Source organism: Adelges cooleyi, unplaced genomic scaffold (genome assembly GCF_023614345.1).
Source record: "Adelges cooleyi isolate 19-005CV unplaced genomic scaffold, UGA_ACOO_1.1 ACOO_flye_CR_arks_rails_tigmint_CR_PRNA_21, whole genome shotgun sequence".
NCBI lineage: Eukaryota > Metazoa > Arthropoda > Insecta > Hemiptera > Adelgidae > Adelges > Adelges cooleyi.
The window spans coordinates 4093101-4120968 of NW_026095871.1; the positions used below are offsets into that span (position 1 = coordinate 4093101).

At 29.6% G+C, this 27868-nt stretch overlaps 3 protein-coding genes and 3 non-coding genes across 9 annotated transcripts; 3 read left to right on the forward strand and 3 right to left on the reverse strand.

The window, feature by feature from the left end:
- Nucleotides 1-10368: 10368 nt before the first annotated feature.
- On the reverse strand, nucleotides 10369-10534 carry LOC126835060 (U1 spliceosomal RNA). Its single transcript, XR_007685132.1, has one exon. It is a non-coding gene; the product is annotated as a U1 spliceosomal RNA (small nuclear RNA).
- A 3381-nt stretch (nucleotides 10535-13915) lies between these two features.
- LOC126835058 (U1 spliceosomal RNA) lies at nucleotides 13916-14078 on the forward strand. Its single transcript, XR_007685130.1, has one exon. It is a non-coding gene; the product is annotated as a U1 spliceosomal RNA (small nuclear RNA).
- A 3049-nt stretch (nucleotides 14079-17127) lies between these two features.
- On the reverse strand, nucleotides 17128-17290 carry LOC126835057 (U1 spliceosomal RNA). Its single transcript, XR_007685129.1, has one exon. It is a non-coding gene; the product is annotated as a U1 spliceosomal RNA (small nuclear RNA).
- Nucleotides 17291-19160: 1870 nt separating this feature from the next.
- Nucleotides 19161-24459, reverse strand: LOC126834626 (tRNA selenocysteine 1-associated protein 1-like). 2 transcript variants are annotated; one of them, XM_050566701.1, is made up of 7 exons: nucleotides 24342-24459; nucleotides 23994-24239; nucleotides 23747-23935; nucleotides 22916-23075; nucleotides 22694-22859; nucleotides 19558-19736; nucleotides 19161-19468 (listed from the first exon to the last, which is right to left on the reverse strand). In XM_050566701.1, the coding sequence occupies exons 2-7, from the start codon at nucleotides 24228-24230 to the stop codon at nucleotides 19347-19349; spliced, it is 1053 nt and encodes a 350-aa protein (XP_050422658.1). In that variant the 5' UTR covers nucleotides 24231-24239; nucleotides 24342-24459; the 3' UTR covers nucleotides 19161-19346. The 2 variants fall into 2 exon arrangements, with proteins under 2 accessions (XP_050422658.1, XP_050422657.1); XM_050566700.1 differs by having other exon boundaries at nucleotides 19162-19468; nucleotides 23994-24439.
- A 35-nt stretch (nucleotides 24460-24494) lies between these two features.
- On the forward strand, nucleotides 24495-26096 carry LOC126834627 (general transcription factor IIF subunit 2). Of its 3 annotated transcripts, XM_050566703.1 has the most exons (4): nucleotides 24596-24760; nucleotides 24835-24896; nucleotides 25031-25414; nucleotides 25480-26096. In XM_050566703.1, exons 3-4 carry the CDS (start codon nucleotides 25034-25036, stop codon nucleotides 25867-25869), a joined length of 771 nt encoding a protein of 256 aa, XP_050422660.1. In that variant the 5' UTR covers nucleotides 24596-24760; nucleotides 24835-24896; nucleotides 25031-25033; the 3' UTR covers nucleotides 25870-26096. The 3 variants fall into 3 exon arrangements, with proteins under 3 accessions (XP_050422661.1, XP_050422660.1, XP_050422659.1); XM_050566704.1 differs by lacking the exons at nucleotides 24596-24760; nucleotides 24835-24896 and adding an exon at nucleotides 24495-24589; XM_050566702.1 differs by lacking the exon at nucleotides 24835-24896.
- Nucleotides 26097-26514: 418 nt separating this feature from the next.
- On the forward strand, nucleotides 26515-27746 carry LOC126834280 (MYG1 exonuclease). Its single transcript, XM_050566085.1, has one exon. The coding sequence runs from the start codon at nucleotides 26687-26689 to the stop codon at nucleotides 27698-27700; it is 1014 nt and encodes a 337-aa protein (XP_050422042.1). The 5' UTR covers nucleotides 26515-26686; the 3' UTR covers nucleotides 27701-27746.
- Nucleotides 27747-27868: the final 122 nt, after the last annotated feature.

Consider the following 27868-nt stretch of genomic DNA (forward strand, 5'->3'; position numbering starts at 1 on the left):
ACTCTCCGTTAGTGTTTTTTTTTTTCAAGACTAGGTTTGTTTCAATTTAAAGACGCCAAACACGTCTATAAAAGGGTTTTGTACAGACAGTTACGGTTTTTATTGTTAAAATCGTGTTTTATGGTAGCTATTGATATTCAACATGTTTTCGTACATAATCTTCGCTTGTATACTGAAAAATTGCACACATGGTAGTATAAGCAACAAATTAACATCTATTGAACGTATTTTAATTATTATACACAAGTGTTACCGCCTTGGAACTAGTAGAATGACATTTTCATTTAATTAGTACTATTGTTAATAGCTATTGGAAAATGTGTTTACTGATTTGTTTTATCGTATTTATTTAAATTCTGATATCGTTTTGCTTTATATTTGTGATTTATGCAGCATTAATTCACATTTGACCGCTAATTATATAAATTCGGTAGGTGGCAGAAAAATCTATAAATACAATTAATTAAGGTTTTTTACTATTAAATTTTGGCTCATATAACCAGATATTTTATAGAGAAAAAACATAATTAATTGTATTTCTAGATTATTTGGCCATCAAGCGATATTTATACACACAATAACAACTATGTTGTTCCTATACTTTTTTTGTTATACGGACACATATTTCTTTATTCGAAGCATACTGAAAGCGTCATTTTTTATTGCAGAAGTTTAGTATAAATAACAATCAATAATGTTTATCGATTTCATTAGCAGTCAAACGAAATCTATTTTATAGTCATAAAATAAGTATAAAATAAATTTCGTATATTATTATTATTATTTAATATATAACTATATTCAACTTTTTTCGAGGCAAAAACACATCATGATATGTTTTAAGCACGATAATTGGTTGTGAGTAATAAATTAATTTTTGTTATTGTAGACAGTGTCGGTTGGTGGAGTACATTAGACAATCTGATACACACAATGTCTACTTTCCGAATAAATAACAAGCCGTACGGGCGTTCGTGTAAACAACTTGGGATTAAGTTATTATTTGAAAATATAATAACTATATATAATTATGTGTCGTAAATTTGTATGATCCGCTGTATGTAATCTTATGTAAATTTCCACTGAGAAACAACTGAGAGAGGCGGACACTTCGAATATTCGTAGATACACCATACGTGATTAACTCGTGTGATTTGTGTCTCAATCTGTTATTACTTATTCATGTAGTTTTTAATTTTGTTCGCGGGTTCAAATACATTTTTATAAACTACCTTTGGACCGCTCTAAATTATTATCAAGAATAACGTTTGTTATTATAAAGTGTTACTGAAGGCGATACGCGTGACGTTGTACCGATTATTATAATTAATTAGGTTAATCGATAAAAATATTTCAACTAAAATAGAACCTACTACGAAAACAAAACTATAATATATAATAACACTGTTAGGTGTGTAAGACCTTACATTAACGATCCACCGCCCAAAATTGTATATTGCATTAGTTATAACTTCTTATAATATACCTAGTATGCATACAGCGTCAAGCGATGCTCTAATAGGTTGCAAGAGACGTATCATTATAATTAGTGTATAATACTTATACACTGAATATACTTGGTAATGTCCTTAAAATATAATAAAATAAAATAAAATAGGACATTCAACTTTAACCGAAACTATCTAGTTTTTATAACATAATACAGCATCAAAACATTTAAGTGTGTAATGAAACAGGAAATCTTACTATACGGTATACCTACCCTAGGTATTGAGCAACGACCAAGTCATAAACGTAATGTAATAAATAAAATATTAATATTAGTGAATTGCAAGAGGTCAAATGGTAATTATTTGTACAACATTACGAAGACCAGATATGGTATCACCAAATTATACCTACATATGATAATTAAACGTTTTATTTAAATTTATTTATTTTTAGAAGTAGTAACTTGTTAGACGATTAGACATTAGTAAAAATAAATGCCCAATATAAACATTTTTATGTATACATTTTAGTTATACGCTAAATGAGGTCTTAAAATAGTACAATTAAAAAATCAAATTAATTCCTTTTAAAGTGGTACTTAATTTAGATACTAACGCAGTTGTCTTTTAGGAACAAGTTTTACTATTTTTATACATAATTGCAAAAATTAATAAACGCAAAAAACACGTTACGTATGAAACGACCCTACTTAATAACATATACTTGATAAAATGACAAATTCTTAACCATGGGTTTTGCTATGGAGAAGCAATAAAAACGTTGTTTCTATATATATATATATATTATTTCTACATAGCCAACTCTCAAATTATATTAATTTATAAATAATTAACACCAAAAATAAAATAAAATATGTATTTACCTTTAAACAAGAGGGGAAAAATGAATTTAACATGAAAATTGTTGAACTTAAAATTTGTACGTTTAACCATGTGTTTTTTTGGCGAATTACAGAGAGTACTCCACCCTCTCTTTTTTAAGTATAATTTCTGTTAATGAAAAAAACATTTTAATAAAAATTTAATAGCTCCCTCTCCTTTTTTACTTTTTACAGATGAACGTCCTTGTGTTCAAGCAACTGGGATCCAATTCGAATATACATTTTTGTACTTATATATTAAGTCCTTTTTGGTCGTAGGGATTATCTAAGCGCACTGCATTAATGTCGACAACTTGTTAAATGTTTTAGAGAAAAATCGATTATACAACTTAGTATAATATACATTGTCCTCGTTCATTTAAAAAATAATATTGTAAGAATTGTATGTACCTAATACAAATTAAGGCATAGTGTGTGCAGAAAATAAATGACGTTATTAATTCTCAACGTAATATGCGACAAATCCATAAAAACAAAATGATGGTATAAATTATATTGAAATATTTATTTATTATTATTATAATCGTATAGTTTTTATCAGTTGTATATACATATTACTGATTAGTATGCTGTGTCCTGTAGCAAAATGCAGCCAGCTTTAAGTTAATAATACATTTTTGTCTCTCTAATAAAATTTAAATACATTTCTGTTTATTGATATGATAAAAGAAGGTTTTTAAATTGTTTGTGTATGTTAATTTGTTATCATAAAATATGACAGTGTAAAATAATTTATGTTTTTTGTTTAATTTTTATTAATAAAAAATATATTATATCCTCTGATAAATAAACATTTATTCAATACCATACCAACACTATACCCGTGAAAACATATTAAGTATAATATCTTTGAAGCAATAACAAATAAAACTCCTGTAATAACTCTTGTCTCTCGTGTCTTAAATAATAAAAAATAATATTTTAGTAAGACGGTTAGTGATGCGTGCAGATAAAAATAACACTACATAGTACACTCCGCCTTTCCTCCCATCCTAAACTTTAAACTTTAATACATTTTCAAGTGATTATCCAAAATTGGTTATTGATCAGTCAACATTTTCAGAAAATTATTCTTAATTCAAAAATCTATACGTAACCATTTATGTTTCAACAGTTAATAAAGCTTTGGAAATACTTAAGAAGATAAAGATTCAGTAATTTTATAATATTGTAAAATAACATAAACATTAATGTTTTCAAAAAGAAAGACGAAAAGAAAAACTAGTCCTCTTTTTTGCGTTTTCAAAATATTTTAATTGGATTACCCGGACCATTTTTTTCTTAAAAAAAAAAACAACCCCGCTAAAGCATATTATATTGTTATATCATTTCAGAACAAAAATTCGTCGGCGTAGCGTTTATATGTATAAACACAATGAAAACGGGCAGACCAAGTGTGAAACAAACACTATTCTAGTATCCCTTGAACTTGAAATCCGTTAAACATGTTTGTTTACAAATGCGGTGTGTGCTCTTTAACGGCGTAACGCCTTAACTGGTCGCTGCTATACACCGTGTTTGCATATTATACATTGTTATCTCATACCGGTACAAGTATCACTAACTGGGCCCGCTTTAATATGTACCTACTATGCGTTATCCGTTTATAGCATTGCCGACAAAACCCGAAAAACGCTAAACATGCCCTCGTTTAATTATTATTCACTGACGGATTCAAACGGTTTTAACTGCAACAAAACAACAACACCGAGAAAAAAAAACTACCCACGGATCTACCACGAGTGTTTACGCGTGCTCGCAAACGTCACGAGCAAGTCTAACCGGTATAATATTATGATGATTATAATAATGTGATAATTCGCGAAATTTCAGTCGGGTACTGGGCTAGTAGTATTAAAATTAAATGTCATACACGTAATATTATAATATATATTAATAATAAAAAAAAAAATTAAAATCCATAATTTATCCCGAGTATAATTTGTAAATAAATAACACCACTATATGGTATACGTTATTGTGTACGTGCGCGGAGTGAGCCAATATAATACCATTCCGACTGTGATTTTCGACGTTATAGTTAGGTTTGTCTTTTAAAAACGCACAACGTTAGCAAACAAATTTAAAAAAAAAACCCGCCAAACCCGTATTGGATCCGGAGTGGACATTGCCGGGGCGGAAGCGCGTTTATAATGGTGACTCAAGGCCGGAAAGCAGACTACATTATATAGATCTCGTCGTAGGAATCCAAAAGGCGAAACTTCAAAGTATACACGGATAGTGTGCAAATTCCATTCGCTTAATACCAGCGGGCACGTCATAGGCCTACGTACGAAAAACAAAGCGAAACATGTTGAACAAGGCAAACGAGACGGTTCCTCTCTGAACTTGTATGTCAGTTTATGCAAAATACAATGTTGTATTATCGTAACACGATATCGCTTAAAATCTTATGTATACATCATAATTGTAATATTTATATATTTTTTTCCGTTAAAATCAGGTGACGTAGGACGGACAAACGGTAACACCAAACTCGTGCGTGTCGGTCTGCCTTCTGCAGAGTACATTAATTATACAACTATAATGACGTATTATTCTGTTCCTGAACGCCTACAGCGGACAAGTGATGTGATTATATACATAAATCAAAATCAATAGCAGAAAATCCTTGATCGAAAAAATGATAAAGACAAAGCCCAAAATATATTATAATATTGGAATTTGGAAGTTTGATGTATATGCAAATACAGTGATTTAATTAACTTACGATTATTTAAATATAATTATAAATAGGTTAAAAAAAGAAATCTTAAAAAACATTTAATGACTGAACTTAAAAATAATAAAAAATACTTGTATTAATAATTATAATTAACAGAAATAATTTGAGATAACCATCAATAGTGCTTATTTTTTAATATAATATTTTTGAGACCGTCATGAGATGTCTATAACATATAATTAATCTTAAATGAGGGATTGCTAAATAATTATACATTTGTCTTTTTTTAATTATTTTTAGAGCTTATCATATACAAATGGAAACCACAAACTCTGTAAATAATTAATTATTCTTGTGGTCATTAAATCAATTGAATGCATTTGCACATCCGACCAACTAAACCAAATAAATATTAATCCACTAACTTAATTATTTTTCGACTTGTTCATAATCTAATTAATTAATTATTTAAACTTATTTTTGTTATAAATAAATTATTCCGCAGTTTGGCTTCGCAACTATATAACATAATTTGTTAAATTATTTTATTAATATTTTTATCATATATTTGACATAATAAAAAGTCAGTCTGGAACTAATGGAATTATATAATTAAGTACAATAATAATTGTATTTTATTTTATTATATTAATATAAGAGGTTTGTAAGGTTCAATGATATTACAGCTGTACATGGGTACCTTATACACGTGTCGCATTTTGAGTCATCTAAAAAAATATACAAAATAAATATTTTTAAGTGGTTATCTTAATGTGAAAATACCACGTATAACATAAAAGCAAGCTGAATAATAAAAAACCTTATAATAATGAAAAACTTATTAACTATATTGTAGCTTGATTTTAACGACTAATTGGCTATAATGCTAGATCTCGAATAATTACGAACACTATATAAACGGAGTCGAATACCGTATTATTAGAAAAACTGTGTTGGGTCTACTGCAAGCAATATATTTGATATAATTATGCACAATAATATAATTTGATATAATTAAATACTAAATACTGTTTTATCGATTTAGCAAAATTATATTTATTTAATAATTATAACTATAAATAAATAGTAGGTATTAATAAAATTACTCCCAATTACTAATCGATTAAAAAATCAAATTTAAATTTAGATCTACAACTGGGTCTACCTCTAATTAGGACGTGCGAATTTGACGCAAATGACTCTATAGGTCATCCTCTACCCTCCGTGCCTCCCTAAAAACGGTAGACTTCAAACTGTAACCAATTATTAACTACCAGTCGAATGATATAAAGCTAAGTTTTCCTAGATTTGATTTTATTAAACAATTCATGTAGTGCAGTATAATGATAATTTATTATAGTAGTGGGATGTGACACCTAAATATTTAATGTGACTCAATACTTATTAGTGTTGTCTCAAACTACATATTTAAACTTTAAGTTGTTACGTAATTATTGTTGATCTTCAGCCATGAATTATTTAGATTTACTTATTGACTAATGACTAGTACCTACCAATAGTAGTTGAACCAGTAGAATAAGTACAAATACTAGATCAGAACTTATATTATACTTTAAATAAATAATAACAGATTAATTTATGTACCTAGTTTAAAAAAAACGCGTATTAAAAGAGTAAGCCAGTAAAAAAAAATTGTTTATCTATCACATCAAATTTAAGAGAATTGACAAAAAATAAATAATAATAAACTAATTTAGTGTAAATTATTAAAAGTTTATTTTTAACTCCAATTGCAACCCGTTTTCTTTTAGATTAAGATCAAGCTAATTTATAACTCGTATAAAATATTTGTCCTACATTATGTATTAAATGTAGATGTGACCAACTGCAGAAAAAAGTGACAAAAATGCGTAAAAATTTGTTTAAAATTTAAAAGCCTAAATAGCATAAATTTAACGTCAAGTATAGTTAGTCAAGTGTTAGATATGTCGTCGACACTGTTAACGTTATAGGCAATACAAATTGTTTATGTCCATCTATTTTATTATAAAAGCGTTAATATGAAATCCACTTGCACACATCAGAATACATCACATGCTCACGTAGAAGTCGCTATATTCAATACTTAAGAACACTACCATGCATTGGATCTAAACATTTTTACGAGACTTAACATAATATCATATAATAAATACTTATAAAGTTAGAAAAATGATTTGTGAGTGAACTAAATTGTTTAAAAAAAAAAATGGTATACTAATATCCAATTTTACATTGGTCAGTCATACAAATGCTGATTAAAACGAGAAAGATAATTTACTAAAACTATCGATTGGTCGATAACCAGTTTTAAGTAATTATTTTTGCACCAAACCGTGATTATTAATTTGCACTTTTTAACCACACTTTCCCTTCCACTGACAATTATTTTAAACACTTATAACTCCAAACGAAATCATAAAAAACTGGTTATCGATTTCTTATTATTTTTTCTCATTAGATAATTATTATTTTAATTAGCGTATTTTATTTGTGTTTGCCAATTACATTTTTAAATTATATCGAGTTCAAAAAAATATTAACATTTAAATATGACCTTCATTAATCATTTTGTTGGCTGTACTGGCTACATTACAAAATATATTATATACAAATTACGGAATGACTGTTACAGTTTTCGAAGTTAAACACGATTTTTTTCTTTTTAAATACACTTACTTAAAAAGTTTATAAGCAAGAGGATAGGTAAGAACTATCAAAATACAAAGTGGTGTAAAAGAAGGGTGTTCTTTTACCCTAAATACCAAATGAGAGAGACTAATTAAAATTTGTCTAGAGTGAAGATTTAAATGGGTGTAAGACTTGGATAATAAAAAGTAGAGAAAAGGATATTATAGAGAACCTACAAACCTAGAAATGTGGTGTTGGAAATAGGTGCAACGATAAGTCGGACCGAAAGGAACACAAATAAAGAAGTCTCAAACGCAATAGAAGAAAAACGATCATTAATAGATATTTTAAGGAAAAGAAGATGTCAGATGATTGGGTACACACATCCTAATAACGAAGGACGTTGGGGTCATTTCCTATAAAGAGCTCATAGACATGGCAAACAACAAGGAAGTATATAAAAATCATTCTCTATCATTTTCTATAAAGTATAAACCAATATCTGGATTGAAAATTTGAAACACTAAAAAGACAGTTTTCAAAATAAAAAGTTAATAAAGTTTTTTTTAAAAAAATCTTTATAAAAAAAAAAAAAAAACATCTATCATGATTTTTATCATATATCATGTATATTAGAGTTATTGTGTACCTATCTGATTTTTTACTTCTTATATATTGTATTAGGTATAATACATGGTGACAAAAGTGAATTTGACGTTCTCGATTAAGTCGTTCACTTTCACAAAATGTTTGTATTTTAATATATGCACGTCCATGATCTGTGAGTTTAATTGATGTGTGGACATACTCACTTAGAAAACTACTCACGTGAAAATTTAAGCCTAATAGTTATTAATTATAATTTAATAATTTACATACAAGACCATAGATAGTTATTGGGTATAATTATGTTTGTTTTTGCTTTATTATTAATTAAACAGTTTATTAAAGAGTGATTACCAAGTAGATAGCATTGAAAAGCACTGTCCAAACCGTACTAAACTACGATCTAGGATTACGCCATTATAGCCATGAGTGATAAATTTCGATAAATGTCGGTAGCAATATAATTTAGATTTATAAATATGAATTATCGGTCAATTAAAATTAAGTGTATTGCAATATAATTATGTGCTTAAGGAGACCGCATGCTGCTGGAGATGTTTTTTTTTCCATAGATAATTCGGAACATTTCAGAGTAGTAATTTATCTTGCCAAACCATAAAAAAAAACCAAACAACTAGAAGATTACACTATGCTAATTTCCGTTTTAACATTTCACTGAATTAACCACCCGTGTCTCTCCTGTCATAAAATTATTAACCATCGTTGATTACGTCACTCCTGTCTAGTCAGTTGCTAGAATCGGACCACTTGAAGTCTAGCGGATATTTTATAAAATTTAATCTGTGCTTAAATTATAGTTCAAACAACCCATGTCTAATTATTGCCATCGGCCATAAGTCAGAATAGCAATTAAATCGGATCGATAACGTCTGGTAATACAACCATGTAATTAACAATAATTGCATAAACACTACCTATCTATTGTTTTTTTTTCACTGTGTAATTATTAGTCTTAGACAAAACGCGCAACTAGGAGTTTTACAGTTAAAACATAACAACAGACATTGGAACCAAATAACTGAAAATATGGTAAAAAAAATTGTCTATGCGTTACACTTATAACTATCTAAATGTAAAAGGACCTATAGGTACACATACACTCGTTGAATGCATTAATATTTAATACCTATGTATTATTAATAATAATATATAATATTTATGTTGAAAAGATCTAATTCAATCTCTAAGCCAATTTTTGTTTTAAAATTAAGCCTTGTGCGTACCGTTCCTCTTTTGTTTAGTCTCTATCTTTCAGAATATCCAATTACATTTTTTTTTTATGAAGTCCAAGTTCAAGTCCAGTTTTTTTATCCAAGTCGAATAATTCAATGATTATTGTAATAAATAAACATTATAAACCCTAAGTAAACGATACACGGTAAAAAATGTATTATTTGATCTGGATTAAAACAAATTATTAAATCAGAAAATTCGGATTTTCTGGATTCTTGAGAAATCGGGATCTCAGATCCATTTGTATAGAATACAATTATATTGTAAAGATTGAACTACCAACAATTTTAAGTAAAAAAAAGTTCAAATTTAAAAAAATATTTTTGTCATCTGGTAGATAGCAATAACAGCTTAGGTTTAATAACTTTGGGGCACCACTTAAATAAAGTATATTTTTTCTAAAAAAATAAAATTATATCATAAAATTGTTACATTTCTACAACAAATTATTATTCGTTTTCATTATTCTTTTTAAGTTAAAAACAATTTGTTTACAAAATCTATTTTACAATGAAAACGAATAACAAGAAAAAGTAGTCGGTACAGCGAACCAAAGAAGAGATGATGAGAAATTCAAAACTTTTTTTCAGAATTAAAATCGGATATAATGGGAACTCGGATTGATGAAAAAAATGACAGTAGAAGGGGGGAATGTATGACGAGTCTGTTTATGCTCATTAATTATTATTATCACAGTAGCAAAGCCTCTACTATTTGTTCGCAGGCAATAGGCAAAGCCCATAGACTTCAGGTTAAAGCCTACAACTATGGCTCATTAGTGGGCAAAAGTTATTAGTAGTCACTTAGAGCGTTCAGTATTAATTTTCGTTGCATTTATGAGGGACGGCGCGTACGCAGTCCCAGCTACCAAAAATTACGTGTCCGAGTTATCCTCATTAGGGATACTCGCAGGGGTCAACCATCCCGGTAATGTGCAATGGGACAGTCTCGTCCTGGAGGAACCGCCTCGGTGATCACGGTTAACCTCGACACCAAGTAAGTATGCCGGTCGCCGTCGGTAAACGCGTTTATCTAACCGTTCGCGGAATCCCAACATGTGGAGCACGTGGATGCGACCAACACTTCCGGTCCGTCGATTCGCCGGGGGCCGTCGGCCGGAAGTACCTCGTGGAAATCCGGGCGTTCGTCCGAAAGGCGGTTGTCGCGTCATCGGAGAATCACAAACGGCGAAGATCTATCGATCCCTCGGCGATGGATCAACCGCCGGTGCCGACAAAACATGAACGCAACGCAACGCCATCTACCGGCTGTCGTGGGAAGCGACCATTTTTTGGCGACGCGCCGCCGTTGAGCCGTCGCCGACTGACGCGCGCTATGCACGAAATGGCCGCCATCGAAATATTCTCAGTAATTATTGACAGTGCGAAAACTGGAAACGAGAGCCCAAAAACGGTATGAAACGCATTATGGAGTTCGAAAGACGTTTGTAATTGTTTGAAGATATTGGTTTTTTTTTTTGAAGAATTTTATTAAAACATTACAGACGTTAGACACGAATTTTATTGTATTATTTGTTGCGATTTAAATCATTAAAACATTAACAACAAATATTGTTTACTTATTTTTTAACCTTTTTAAGTACAAATAATGTAACTCGTTGTGTGTTACTAAACATTGTGTTAAAATAAAGAAATATATTATTTTTTATTTACGAAATAGTTTTAGTTATTAAGTGTTTCGTAGTGGTTTCTTTATTATTAAGTATTATAGCCATAATAATAATAAATATAGTTTATTTTAACTAGATGTAATAAATTAAGAAAATTGTAAACTTTTTTTATATATTATTATATGATATACCTAATAATACATACACATTATTGCCGTGCAAGTACTTTTGTAATATCGTATTTATGTATACATATTATATATATATATATATATATATATAACTTATTAGTTATTACATAATATACTATGATGTATACATTTTATTCTTCAAAATTCTACAAAAAAAAATTATATATATTAAATAAATAATAGTATTTTATTATGTCATATAACCCCTTATATAACAAATAGTAAAATTATTGACATCTTGTTTTTCAAATAATAAACTAGTATTATATTATTTTGTGCGGTTATTTTATTATTCAATTTTAGTTACTCTTAATATTACTCTAAAGTACAAACACACCTTATTCAACGTTTTTGTTAGACCAATTTTAAAAGTACTTTTGCTGTTACGGCTTCAGCCATTATTAATTTTTTATTTTAAGGTTTCTCTAAGGATTTTTTGCAATTGTAAATATATCATATTATATGGGTAACCTAAATACTTGGTATCTCCGTATTAACTTTTTTTAAACACATAATAATACCACTCATTTCTAAACATGTTAACGTGATAGAGAGATAAATATTTGATTTGGAACCTATTATATTGTTAAAATTAAAAAAAAGGTATATGCTATATTTTTTAAAATAATAAATTATTATTTTTTTTTTCTGTCACAAATAATTATCGGTTTATATACCTACAAATTAGTTTGGTTTATTTTTCTATACACAATATTTTATGTTGTATTTTAATTCTTTGTTTAGGTACCATATAACATATAATTATGCACGTTTACTGATCAGTGTAACATATTTGCCAAATTGTACTGTAATCTATACAGATATACAAGTCAATATTAAACGAACACCTTCTAGAAAAAAAACGTATAGTAAACAAGGAACTAAAACACGTCTAGCCGAAACACTAAACCTAGTGCCCAACTGTCTAGCAATATATAATTATTATTATTGAAAAGAATCCATAATGTAATTTTATAATATATAATATATTTAATGTTTATATTATATTTGTTTACCTCTTATGACAAATGCATCGTTTAGAATTTTTAATAGTTAATAACCGTTCAGTGTCATATTGTATTACAAATTTACATGTTGAATATTAAATACCAAGTAAAATTCGAATATTTAGAAGTTCTTGAAAAAGCACTTTGTTAGTATTTATTAGGATTGCAGCCAAAAAAATGACCAAACTAAAATATTTTATCGTATGCAAATTTACCGTTAACAGGTTTAAATGTGTGAGTCAAGTTTGTATTAAGATTCGTACAACACTTTTCAGATGTCTATATTTTTAAATGAACTTGGAAGGCATCCAAATATTTAACATCGTTATTTCCATAAGAAAATTCACGATTTTAAATTAAAAATAAACAAATGGCTAAAAAATATATTACTAGTCGCTGAAGTTCCCTATGTACTTCTTATTAAAAAATCAAGATGATCCATTCACAAAAAGTTAGTATATCTACTTAAAATACGAATATCCTACAGGTATGAATTAAAGTCATACGAAAATTATTATTTAACTGCAAACATTTTACAACCATCGCTATGTAAAATTAGTTTAAGCGCAATCCTATGAAGCTTAAATCGTGTAACGTAATAATACAAAAATGATTAATTTATTGATTATTTTTCGTTTCAAGTCTTTCATTTACTCATTCCGTATCATTAAGCCAAGAAGCTTAAAAATAATGTAAACTGTAACTACTGCAAGAGTATACATTTTATAGCTTCAGTAACATCCAGTAATTCGTTTCAATTGAAATCTGTACATTATTTTAAAGTAGCCAACAATATTATACTGCTATTTATTATATTTTGGTATTACATAACATTTAAAGGAATTTACACGTGATTTTTTACAACATTGTGAGCGGGTTGGAGAGTTTTTTGTAAAGAATCAGACCTCTCTTTCTTACTATATGTAGTGTGTAGACGGGGCCTACGCCCTTGGCATTTTTTTTGTGCAAATATTAAATTTATTTATTTTCAATTATTATTTAAAAAAATTGAAAATAAAACAAACATTACAACATATGACTGTGTTCAATTTTAAAGTTTATATACAGTAGATTAAATTTCTTAACAATTTTAAACGAATTTTCTCCATTAAAGGCTACATAGACAAACTTTAACTTTCACGTTATATAACGTATATTACATATCATAAATTATAGATTATTTATGTACATAAGAAAAAAGCGCGGCGCTACAGGTGGTTGTGATAAGATTATGGTCTATCGCTATAATAGTATATCCTACGGTGGTAATATGCAAAATCTAGTATATGGTGCGGTCAATAGATGGCGCTGACTTTAGAATAACGTTTGGAACGATGCGTCCCCGGCCTTTGACCATGCCGCAAGGCGAATAGGTCGGTTCAAATGTCTCTGCTAGTACACAAGAGTTCATAAAAAGTTTGGTCGAACTAACTTGGACTACGGGAATTACTCAAAAAGCAAACAGACTACGGCAAATCCGAAACGACCAAGTGACACGTTCGGTGACCTAACCCGGCGTCGAGTGACATTTAAAGTCTCGCGAAACTCTTAACTAGCATACTTACCTGGCGTGGAGGTCAACCGTGATCAAATAGGCGGTTCCTCCAGGGTGAGGCCTGCTCATTGCACACAGAGAAGGTTGACCCCTGCGAGTATCCCTAACGTGGATACCTCGGACGTATAATTTTTGTTAGCTGGGACTGCGTTCGCGCCGTCCCTTATAAAACGTTGATATTAATAGTTTAAATTTCGAAGGTAGAATACAAGTTTTCGCGATACTTGACATTCTTTTTCAAAGATCTTTAACTAGTTCTTGATGTTGGATACTCGTTTAAAAGCAATACAAGAATAATCATATGACAGACATTGTCTATGATAATATTAGGCACAGTAGTAGTTAATTGAGGTGGCCTGACTATTTTCTTAAAAATATGATAGTAGTATAATCTATAATGTACTAATAAAAATATTTCAGAATATTATTTAAATTTTCCATTAAATTTATTAATAATATTGTTATGTAAAAATATTTGAAATTCACAATTAGCTTACAGTATTACAAATAATAATAACTACGGGTTCCGGCTAAATCCATCTTCAAGCTATACTATTACAAAAATAAAAACTTAACATACAATACGTACATTTTCAAATGTAGTTTTTTCCTATATTTTTTTGAAATGTATTTAAAATAATCTGGTACTATTTTTTTATTTATAAATAATAATTAAGCTAATTATCTTTCATTTATTGAGTGAGAAAATAAATATTATTTACAAATAAGAATTCTCTACAGTTTATTACAATATTGAAATTTTCCCAACTTTAGTTATAAGCCATGAATAAACATTGACGATTTTGTTTGATCTAAATAATCAAGCCAACTTGAGCCTTTTTATTTGTATTATTTTATATTTATCTCATGTACCTAACGGATTCACAGTTCACTTAAATTAACTCAATTCATCTCATATCGCGTTCCACTGAACTAAACAATAATCAACAATAATTATTATCTCTTTTTTGCAGTGAATTACATACTAGAAATATTTTGAAATTTTCTCTCAGTCGTCCGATGATGATGGATTGCATTGCCCATTTCGAAACGTCTTGATCCTTTCGAGTGCTGTGGAAACTAATTGGCACGTTTTCAGATTAATCATTGGTATTTATTTGTATTCATTGCGTTCCTCATATAAGTACACCGTATTATAATAATTATACGCGTGCATGCACAAAGTCATAACCGACTTGTATATAATAAATAATACATAAAACTATTTTTAATAACCCTGAATTCATTGAAGTGTGCGTAAAAATGTACCTAGGTACATTAGTAAGGACTAATAAAACCAAATAACAACTACCTATGGTAATCTGGTCAGTATATTAACGTTTTCCAAACCGAGCAAAATGTGAGTTAACGACACACAAGCACAGCTAAAAATCGTACTTTATCATTTTATATCTACAACGTTACTTCTTACCAGTTATACCGTTCCGTCAAAACACAGTAATTATATTACATGACTTATGTTTTGTAATTTATAAAACACATGGGATAAAAGCAAATTGAATGTCTTAAAGCGTAGACTCTTCGGATTTCCTACTGCATACGAGTGAAAAGAATTTACAAAAAAATTGCATTTTAAACTTCACTATCATTAATTTTACTAAGTTTTTTTGCAATTAGTTCTTATACGCTAAATAATCATCAAGAGCAAACATTTAATGAAATATCTTGAAGACCCTAATTGGCTGTAGGCCATAATGCAAAAACATGTACTTTAGCAAATGTATTTATTATTATAGTTATTAGCCAAGTATAGCGAGTACTCGGGAAAAAATATAATTAATAATTTTTAATTATATAACTATTTGCTACAGTTTTTTTTAATACCTACATCGATACATGCCTCTCATACATTGAAGTTATGCCTAAGAGTTAATGTTTAATTTTAGTTTTAATCTTATAATGACTGTGATAAATGGTTTTTACAACGAATGATAGATGCGACATCTAGAAGATATTGTTTTTTTGTGCTTAAAATAGTTATAAAAAACATTTTGTTTCTAGAATAGAAGTTGAAATTTTTTTTAATCACAGCCGTATTTGGAGGAACGGCTAAAATTTATTCTCAGGGGGTCTTAGTTTGCCCCTCCCAAATACGCTTACAGTTATTTTATTGCCTATTACTGTGCACGTGTTCAGTGTGCCGTGACAAAAAAGATTTAAGCAGATTAGTAATTCCGTTTTGGGTGGTCTTGTGACTGTTACAGTTAATAATAAACTACAACGTTATCGCGATTTTCATCTAAGGTATTCTGTTTTATTTATATTGTTTGTCTGTAAATTTTGGTGTATTCTTTACATTATCAACAATTAAGGAATTATTTTATTTTACTATTATAGACTAGAAAAATGTCGAGCGACCTGTTTGGTAGCCGATACTTAGTTTTTATTAGGTCTAAATTGGCTAGTCGGCAAGTCGACTGCGCTTGTTGCATTTACACACAATGGTGTGTTCTAGAGTCAGATCAGATTACTTATCATGCCTACCTCTTGTATAATATTTCTTTTATTCGTGAAGGTTGCGGCGAGCCCGAATGAAAACTGTAGATAACTGGTAAGTATTAGTTTTGGAGTAGGTAATGTGTATGTGTTCTTTTTCGTCTAATAATTTCCATGTTATACAATATTTTTTAATTTCTCAAAAATGTTTTTATATTTTCAGTATTTTGTTGGGTGCTATTTGATACTCAAATGTGTTTCGGACTATTCAGTTAAAAACATGTACGCTCTCTTCCATGCCCTAATAATTATCATTTATAACAGATTGTGGGTTGTTGGCGTTTAATGTTACTGTAGTCGAGATACGCCACCTTTGTTATTATTATTAGATGGGTACATAATAATATTTTTAAACATTATCAGGCTAAATGTAAAAAGATGATATTTGCTTCAAATGTTAAGATCAGCTGTGGTCAATACTCAATTGTTAAATATATACTCTATAAAAAACTGTTAAGCAAACTTATGTTTAAATATATAGTAAAGATATAGCCTGTTGTTAGCGCTGAAGATGACAACATCGTTGTCGTAATAAGTGTATAATTATTATGGTTTAGGGTTTCAAGTAGATTTTATATCTTTACTATATATACTCTATATATTGGTGAGCCGTTTATTTCTAAATGCTAATTGCTACCTCTTAAGCGCCATGGATAGCTTAGATTAAGATTATTAAGGGAGTATCGTCAGTGATAATGAGGGACGGCGCGTACGCAGTCCCAGCTAACAAAAATTGTGCGCCCGAGGTATCCACATTAGGGATACTCGCAGGGGTCAACCCACTCTAAGTGCAATGAGTAGGCCTCACCCTGGAGGAACCGCCTAAGTGATCACGGTTGACCTCCACGCCAGGTAAGTATGCTAGTTACCCGTTTCCTGTTGGGTTAAATGCGCGTTTTGGCCTTTTAAGCCGATCAGTAATGGTCAACGTCATTCTTAATGAGGCACATGGTTCGAGGTCGTTATATTTTCGCATCGAGCCTATAAAAAACCAAAAGAGTCGATTGAGACGTATAACTTATTCATTAAGGTCCGAACATTGTCGGTTTTACGCTAAGTTTAAGTACTCGAGTCGGTTGTACGAGCGACGTTTAAAAACTGTCCACGTTCAACGCCATCTGTAGGCAGAACCGAAAACTATTCAGCGAGCGACGGACTGGACGGGACGGTAGAATGACATAATATACTGACAAATTAAATTTTGACGAATTATGTACATAAAAACACCTTTAGTTCAAAATCGACCTGTCGTTTAATTAACATACTAAAACTTCCTCTGCCAATAACTTGTGAGTCACCCTTAGTTACATCCACTTAAAATATTACTATTGCTATTCTACACACACGGTGTCAACTCATATAACAATAATTATTGTTCCGATACGTACCTACAAGAATAAACCAGAAGTCACTTTTTTCAACATCGTTTTATCGGGTTTATACTATTTAGCTTCTATTAATTATTATAAAATCACATAAATGTATACATTTTATGTTTTTACGCTGTTTAAACTCTAAACGATACTACATATAACATAGGCACAATATGCGTTTGTTCAATCATTGGAAATACACAATGAGATACCCCTGATGTACATCCCAACATCCACAACACTCTCATTGAAGAACTACATACTTTCCAATATGTTGGATTAACGGTGTCAACGCATGGAATATAAGTGCATGATTTGCAACGAATTCAATACATATTAAAGTAATACAATACACGATTTATGACTCAACTTGAAGGCACGTCCAATTTGCCAATTTAACCTAAGTACCTCGTTGAATTACTGATGAACACATTTGTGTAATTCCACGAAAAATCAATTTTATGTTAATTATTGCATTTTATGACCACACTAGTTCTGTATGAACTGAAACAAGAACATTACTTTAAATGTTGATATTTATATGCAGCCAAATGTGAGTTTTCAAAATTACATTAAGCTCAATCATAATTTTATTGACTTTAAGAACACGAAGCGTTTACTTGAAGTTTTATTGGAAAACATTGCAATTATCATCAGCATTGGTAATGCATTTAATTTTCCTTGTACAGCCAATACGATTCACTTGTTAAAAAAGTATGCCCTTTTGACTCTATGACAATGTTTAAGGAAATTATCGTAGTACGCTTGAATGTGCTCTTTTTTTATGGCAAAGAAACACAATTTTATCTATTTAAAACGATGTTACAAATGTAATAGTAAAATATCCATACATAAAAATCTATATAAAACAAGATACATAAAATTATAAATGTTTTAAATTATTTTTACGATAATTGCACAGATTGGACAGTTATTAAATCCAATTTATTATATTTAATATCATTGCAATGGGTTTAAATAAAAAAAAAAATTCAAATTACTAATGTACATCTAAAAGTATTACAGTTAATTTTTTAAAACATCGCAATAATATAAAAAAGTTGAAATTATTAGGTAAAGAAAAATAATTGTCGTCCTTGTTTTACAATTAAAATTTAGTAATAGTGATAATAATAATAAAAATCTCTTGCTGTACAACTTTTCCACTAATAAAATACAATAAATATCAATGTACTTAATTATAATTTTAAGTTAATATTAAATTCAAAATCGCTTATTATAATATACTGGCATTTCAGATAATATTACATTAAACCTAAACCTTTTTATATACTTTCTCAAACGTTGTAAATTAACTACTTATATAATGTATTATAATAGTAAACATCATTGTTATTGAACTTCAAAACATAGATGATTTCACGAATAGGTTAAATTTAGAAATAGTTTCTAAGCGATTTATACAATTTTCAAAATAATGATTATGGAAATAAAAAGATATTTAAAAGTTTGAGCTTTTCTGTAACACTTTAAATTTAAATTTGTAGTTATTTAAAACAAAAAATAGGAATTAGATATTAATTTAAATAACTTCAATAGTGTCTAGTGGTAACCATTTTGAACTTTCTAATGCATCCCAAAGATTATAGTCTTGTGAAATGAGTTCTTTATTTAACGCATCGACGTCGATTGTCTTTTTATAATCTGAAAAAGTTCCAAAATTTGTTTGATTAACAAATTTTAAAATATACATAAACTTATATCAACTGATTAGTTGACTTAATGTTACTTACCCACAAGAGTAAGGTTTCCACTGGTTTTAACAGCTGGCGTTTCATTCACCGACTCTGGTTTTGGTACACATTTTTGATTTTGTGTCTGATTCCACATGGAATATCGATGCCAGTAGTTAGTTTCGAAATATTGTCCATAATCCTGACTTGACTTGTATCCTTGAGATTCATTCGAAGCGCTGAAACAGTACAAGTAGTGAATATGATAATATCCTCATTGAAACTCGATTAGTCAATACTAATTGTAATTACAAAATTTAAATAAAAACACAAAAAGTGTATTTTCTTTCAAATAAATACCATGGAATAAGATATTAAAAACTTCCGTTTTAAATGAATTGGGAATTTCGATAAGGGCTCATTTCGGAAAATTAAAATTTTTCAGGAAACTCAAAAAACTGATTTTCTTTTACATGTCCTTTTATTTTTATGAATTTTATTAATAACATTTTAAGATGTTATCATCTTCAGCGCTAACAACAGACTCTTAAATATATAGTAAAGATATAAAATTTACTTGAACCCTAAACCATAAAAATTATACACTTCTTGTGTACACGTATTACGACAACGATGTTGTCATCTTCAGCGCTAACAACAGGGTTAATAATAAATGTAATAGTAAATGTCTAAATCATAGGCCATAATTTATTAACATAAATAGCAGAAGCAAAACAGTAATTTAAATAATAATAGCGTAAAAAAAATGTTGGAATACTAAAACTAAAAAACGGAGATAATGGTTTCTTTTTACATTTAATTTATAATAAACTTTACAAATCGAATAACTTATCACCATTGACTGTGATAATAGTAAGTTTAAAATAAATGAATATTTTGTTTATAGTTAAAAAAAAAAAAAAGAATCTAATAAAATAGAAATCCAGCCAATGATAGTAAAACAGTCTAAAATTCATGACATGAAAAAATTGTTTTGTAAAAATATATTTATTAACAGTGTACCAATTTCAAACACACTTACGTCCTCTTCCCTAATCTTAGGCAGAGGACTAATAAACAATTAATTAGGTTGAATATTGATTTATAAAACTTACAATTTTCAAAAAGATCTTAAGTTAAAGTCAAAACTGTTATAGCTGTGATTTATTAGTATAATAACTAAGATTCTTTATTTTAACTGACAATCAATAACGTTTTCATTATTACTATTGTAATTATAGGATCACGTTTTACTCACTCCACGATGATTTTAGAGCAAAATGAAGTAAACATTTTTTTGACATTTTGGAAGAAATATCATATCCAATTAAATATTTTTTAATATTTAATAATGGAAAAAAAATTGAACTGGTAATAGTTTATTTTTTAAACGGTTATGGCATTCACTTCAAAAACACATTTTATTTTGATTTCATAATACAAGCAAAACTAGCATGATAAAAACTTTTGGGTGTATAACGTCGTTTTTAACACTAAATTAGGTTATTAATAATAAATTCTTCTTCTCTACTAAAGGCCTTGCCTTGTCGTTGCAAATCTGGTTTTTCTCATTCTTATGTTTAACATTCATTGCTTGATCTTTGGGAAAATTAATGCAGTGGTTTCCCGTTGCCTTCTGCATCGCAATGGCATCTCCTATTACTAAGGGATGTTATTCAAGCAGTGCTAGCCTTGGGGGGGGGGGGGCGCAGGAGGACTGAGTATCTCAACTAATTTTTTGGATATTCTAGCGTACCCCTCCTTCTTTTTTAAAGGGGAACGCATAGGACGGGTTGTTATTTAGTCTTACCTATATTTATAAAGTTACTGAACTTAAATGTTTGTGTTAAATATATAAATCTTAAAAAATGTTCTAATATTTACAAAATGTATTGATATCTCATATCTGATACGTAAATTTTATTTTACTATCAATATTTCATTATCACTTATCAGTGACTACGCGGCGGCAAAACGTTTCCCGTTCATGCCCGTCAATCGTCATGTTGTTGGTCTCGTTGCGAAACGTTACCGCGATTTGATGGAACTAATCGCTCCGTTTGCCCGTTTAAACTTTAAATACGCTGTCTAGAAAAGTACCGTCATTAATTAAATACCGGGCGATTACAAAAGAATACGTCGGTTTCAAATATTTGTATTTTGTAAACGGTACAAGCTACAGAGTTGCACGACCTCTTAAAATGACCGCTATAATCTCAAGTTTTTTTAAAAATAAAAAAAATCATAAATGTTTAATGTGTCCTCCTTGAGTAACCCGAACAATGTCAAGTCGGTATGCAAATACCTCTGTGGAGCATGTTAGTAGTTACTGTCTGCACGGCCAAAGTTATGTGTGCCTTCAAATCTTCAATGTTCACAAGCAATGGCGGCACAAAGACTTTCCCTTGACGTATCCCCACAAAAATATCACATGGCCAATCTTCTAACATTTAAAGGAAAGAGTTGCCTGTAACAGTGGCTTCATTAAAATAAAAATGGTCTATACACTTTCTCATGAGACATTGTGCAAAACACGTTAACTTTTGGCGAGTCTCTTAAGTGTTCCAGGGTTGTGTGTGGATTTTATTCTAGCAGTAACCTAATCTAACTTGAGGTTACAGTGGCCATTTTAAGAGGTCGAGCAGCTCTGTAGTTTATACCGTTTACAAAATATAGATTTTTGAAACTGACTTATTCTTTTGTAATCACCCTGTACAATTGTACTTATATTTACAATTAATCAATCGTACCGTGGAATCTTTTAAATGAAGATTAAAGATTTAAAAAAATGAAAAATGATTAAATTATATAAAAAAAAGTTTGTAACTGTTTGTAATAAGACAAGTTATACTTAGATCATTTTTCTATTATTCTGTTTTGTTTAATGGTTTTTTATTAATGTTTCACGACATTAAAGGGGGGTGTAGTACCTCTACTACTTTTTTCTCAAGTCAAGCACTGTATTCAAATATAGATAAATCTATACTTGATACTAACAATGTTGCTGCCCATTGCTAGGTCCATTTTGGTCGCCTTTTACAAGGGCATGGACTGCCGTGGGTGTATTCTGGCCCCCACCCACAGGGGAATAATAATAAATATGGACTAAAAAGATGTATAAGGCATTTCAATTAAATTGAAATAAGAGCTTTTTAGGACTGTTAACATATTTTTATGTTTTAAGTTTTTATCTTACACAACAACGTGACGTTCTGATTTTGGAATAACACTGCTGACTTTAATAGGTTTAGAACCCAATCCTGGAAATCCATTCATGTTGTTAAGACAGTGTTTTTGTTCTTCTTCACTGCCAAATCGAATAAATCCATACCCTTTGCTATAGCCAGCACTATCCAATACCACTGTAAGCACGCAATAAATTATTACAAAATTATAGTTTTACATTCACAAATATCACCTTTTGCTGTACGTATGGACTGATAGCGACATGCAAATGTTTTATACAACTGATAGTCATCGACATCAGAGCTTAGTTCGCCTAGCCATACGGAGAAATCTCGTTCACTCACTCCAGTTTTTCCTGGATTTCCTGCATGGTTGAGTTTAAATCTAACAGGCTGTAACAAACACTCACATTTTATAAAATAAACTTATATTAATTCATAATTTTTATACTCTTTATTTTCAAGTCATTGCAGTTTGCACAAACAATTATTAGTCATTGGACAAGAGCATACTGAAAATCTTCTTAATGATACGTCAGTTGTATGTAATAATTCAAGTATTTACAAATAGTTTAATATTAGATAAGCAATATCATAAACAAATTCAATCGTTGTAATAGCCAAATTGCACATAAAAAAGTGATTTTTAAATATTTTGTTTAATGATTCTACAATATACCTAAAATAAAGTAAACCTGTTATACTATTCTACTAATAATTTATATTTGATTAAAATTCTTTAATAGTAGCATTTCAACAACTATACAAATTTATAAATACGATGTAATTTTTTTTTTTTACTAGGTACTTAAATAAGGTATTATTTATAATGAACTGTGTAATAATGAAAAATTAATAAAATATATTACTAATAACATTTTAATAATTTAAGTATCAACAAAAAATGAGTAAAGTAACAATTTTACATTTTCAATAATAATTTATTAAGTTTTAATTTTAATTTAATTGTATCTAGTTATAACCACAGTCTATAATTTATTTTAGATAGGAAAATATTGGATTATTTTTAATGACTGTGTAATCACAAAATTATTAGAACTTACAGGATTAGTGCCAGGAATGTATTTTCCATTAAGTTTGTGCATTACAGATACTGGATCATAAAAGTCAACAAACGCATATCCAGCAGTCTCTCCAGTATTTTTATTTCTCATCAATTTAACATTTTTTGGATACTCGCCCATTTTTTGAAATGCAGCCGTAATAAAACTCTCGGTCATATAAGGTTCTAACTGTAAAATAATAATCACATTAAGAAATGTACTTTTTTAAATGTCACAATAAACATACACTACCCATCCACAGACTGGTGACGTTTTGACTGGGAGAAGAAACCTTAGGTTGTTGAACCGGCACGTTTTGACTTATAAATGTTGTAGCATTTTGAGTCGTCGGTGGTACGTTGTACGTATTTGTCACGGCGGGCGGTGGTTGGCTATAATTGTACATTTGATAATAGTTTTGAGGGTATTGCTGGTATTGTTGATTGTATTGGGGATATTGCTGTGGATACTGATTCGAATACATGTTCAACGACTAAACAATTTAACCGACAAAAACAATTTAAGACAATAAAAAAATGGGAAAATTTATAAATATATATCTAATTATGAAAAGTACTGTAAATCAAATAGTTACAGCTGTAATTTATAGCACTCTTTTTTTTTAACCGGAAATGTATTGAAAAGTAACGGCATAAGCGAATAACAAGTATTTTGTAAAAACTACACAAGCACATTCGGCATTCCAAAGAGTTACTGCTATATACTGATAACGAGATAAGTGTTAACAGTTAACACCGATGATGACAACCGAAGTTGATAAAGGAAAGACATTTTAGATTTCCAATCGTTTACTGTTTTGTTTGTATTTGCAATGCGGTCAGGGTAGGTACAAATTTCAATCTACAATTCATAAATATTTATTTTTCCTCCAATTTTTTTCATAAAAGCATTTACATTTGTTGTTGATAATATGTATTGAAAAATAAAATCGCAATTTTTACATTTCTTGAAAATAAAACTACTCATCACTCAGGTTTGAATTAAAATAGAGAGGTATGTATAAATATAGTATATATGCTAAAGGTATTTTTACTGTTAGTTACAATAATACGCATCTTCTTTTATAGTGAAACCTGTGTAGTCTGTATCGCTTGAGGCCAAAAGGAAACTGTTTTCTGATTTTTTTAGGGTCTGTCTTTGTGGATTCACTGTGATTTATTCTCTAAGCACAACTGCACAAACCTAGTCCACCATAATCTCCCTAAATTAACCTTTCATTTGTTATAGTTGATAATTTGTCAATTTTATCATTATTGTTTACAGAATATGAGTGGGTTGCTTGACGTAAATAATGCAACAACATCATTGTGGCTCGTCAAGGTACCAAAGTATGTTGCCGACAAATGGGATATTGCTCCGAGTAGCTTAGAAGTTGGAAAAATCAAGGTCCAAAAACATCCAGGCAAAAGACCAGATATATCACTTCACCTATCAGAAGCTGTTTTATGCTTGGAAGGTGATAAAAACACGGAGCCTATTCCCAAATCTTTCAAATTAGATGTATCACACTTTACTGGTCAAACTATTGGTGTATTATCAGAATATAGTATACCATATAACCCAGATGCAATTGTTCAGGAAACAGATAAACTAAGTATAGAAGGAAAAATCAGCCAAAAATTAGAATGTCGGCCAATTGGAGATCAAGTAATGAGTTATATTTTTCTATGTGCTTTCAATAACAAGTTTTTAATGCTAAATTTTATTATTAGGTGTATATGGATTTGAAAAAAACAGCTATAAAAAAAGCACACATTCCTACACGACAAGTGCAGAAATTAGACAAAGTGGTCCAAAACTTCAAGCCTATATCAGATCATAAACACAACATCGAGTATAATGAGAAAAAGAAGTCTGAAGGCAAAAAGGCACGTGACGATAAAGATTCTGTTATGGCAATGTTGTTTAAGGCATTTGAAAAACATCAATATTACAATATCAAAGATTTAGTAACATTAACTAAACAACCAGTGGTGTACTTAAAAGAAATTTTGAAAGAAGTGTGTAATTATAATCTTAAACATCCACACAAGAATATGTGGGAGTTAAAACCAGAATACAGACATTACAAGGAACAAGACGAACCTATGGAGACTAGTTAATTATGTGTTTATTCGTAAATGATCTTTAATAATGATTCTTAATTTAATATTGTAACTCAAGATAATTAATGATCTTAAAATTAAAACAAGTTTTTGTATGGTTTTAAAAAGTAATTGGAAAAATCAATTTTCATACACCTTTTTTTTTGCGTATTAATGCGTACCTAATTAAATTTTGAAGGACATACACATTATAATCGTATTACAGTGTGAGTTTTAAATAATTGTATACACTTTTTGTCTCAATTATATTCGTTAAAACTACTTAAAAATGTATCTTTGATTTTAAATTTTACTGCTGTAGAAAAGAGCTTCTTTAGCATAATTTGTATTATTACTAAGTAATAATTATGAAATATATCTAGTAAGTGATGGCTTGCTGTATGGAAATTTAAAAAAAAGTCGTGTTTAATAATAATAAGCAAGAAAGCTAGCTTGTATATTAAAAATGAAATTTTATTCACAAAATAGTTTTGAGTTTTGACTGAGAAGTCTAGCGTGAAGCGTCTACATAGTATTGTAAAATTCTTTCAATTTAACTTGTAACCACGGTCTACGTAATCAAAGACAATACATCTGAACAAAAACCGTTTAGTGATAACAGTGATAAAAAAATTGTTTAAAATAAAAATAAGTGATAACTGATAAGGTAACATAACCGATAACTGCTGTCTGTTATACGTAACGCGTTTTCAAAATATAAATTTTATTGTAGTTAGTATTTTGCTGAATTTATTGTAAAACGTGAAATTGATATCCAATTTAAATAATTTTCTACGTATAATATACTGGCACCAATTTTAAGGAAATACACAACATGAGTTTAGTAACTAAATTTCTCCCAAAAAAACTGGGAACGCACAACGGTCAATTTCATTGTGATGAAGCATTTGGTTCGTATATGTTGAGATTACTGTATCCAAATTTGGAAATAATTCGTACACGAGACGAGAATTTATTGAATGAATGTGATATTGTCATTGACGTCGGCGCTGTGTACGACCATAGTAAACGTCGGTACGACCACCATCAGAAATCGTTCAACCATTCTATGAGCACATTGGTTCCGAATGCCAAATGGACTACAAAACTGAGTAGTGCAGGGCTTGTCTATTGCCATTATGGCCGTGAAGTATTAGCCAAGGTAATTAACAAGGACATACAAGAGAATGATTTAAACACTATTTATTTAAAAGTATATGAATCATTTGTTCAAGAAATTGATGCTATTGATAACGGCGTTTCTATATGTGATGGTATGCCAAAATACAATATAAATACTAATTTGAGTAGTCGAGTAGGCACATTGAACAAACAATGGAATCATGTTGGTGAATTTGATGAAATGGCTGCGTTTGAAAAAGCAATTAAAATGATTGGTGCTGAATTCACCGAAACTGTACTTTATACATTTCAAAATTGGTTGCCGGCCAGGACAATAATAGTTAAATCGCTCGAGAAACGATTCAAAACTCACCCATCTGGGCGTGTATTAGAATTAATTACTTTTTGTCCGTGGAAAGAACACTATTTCATACTGGAAGAAGAACTTGGTGATGACCTTAATCCTAAAATTGATTTTATCATTTTTAGCGATTCTAACGGGAATTGGAGAATTCAAGCTATGCCTCTAACACCTAAATCCTTCGAATTACGAAAACCTTTACCAAAGAGCTGGTGGGGATTACGAGACAACGAACTTAGTCAAGTTTCCGGAGTGGATGATTGTATATTTTGCCATGCTACTGGTTTCATTGGTGGTAATAAATCTAAAAATGGAATAATACAAATGGCAGAAAAAGCAATTGAATGGCAAGAACTGGACAGTTGATGTTAAATATTTAAAATGTAATAAATATTAGCTGTATACTTACAAACTTTGTTATTATTTATTATATCAAATACAGTTTGCAAAATGTTGGAAAAAAAATTTATTAAAATCGGCTATTTAGTCTAGTCTATTTACTTAGTTGTTAAGATTTGTTAAATTTTCATTGTT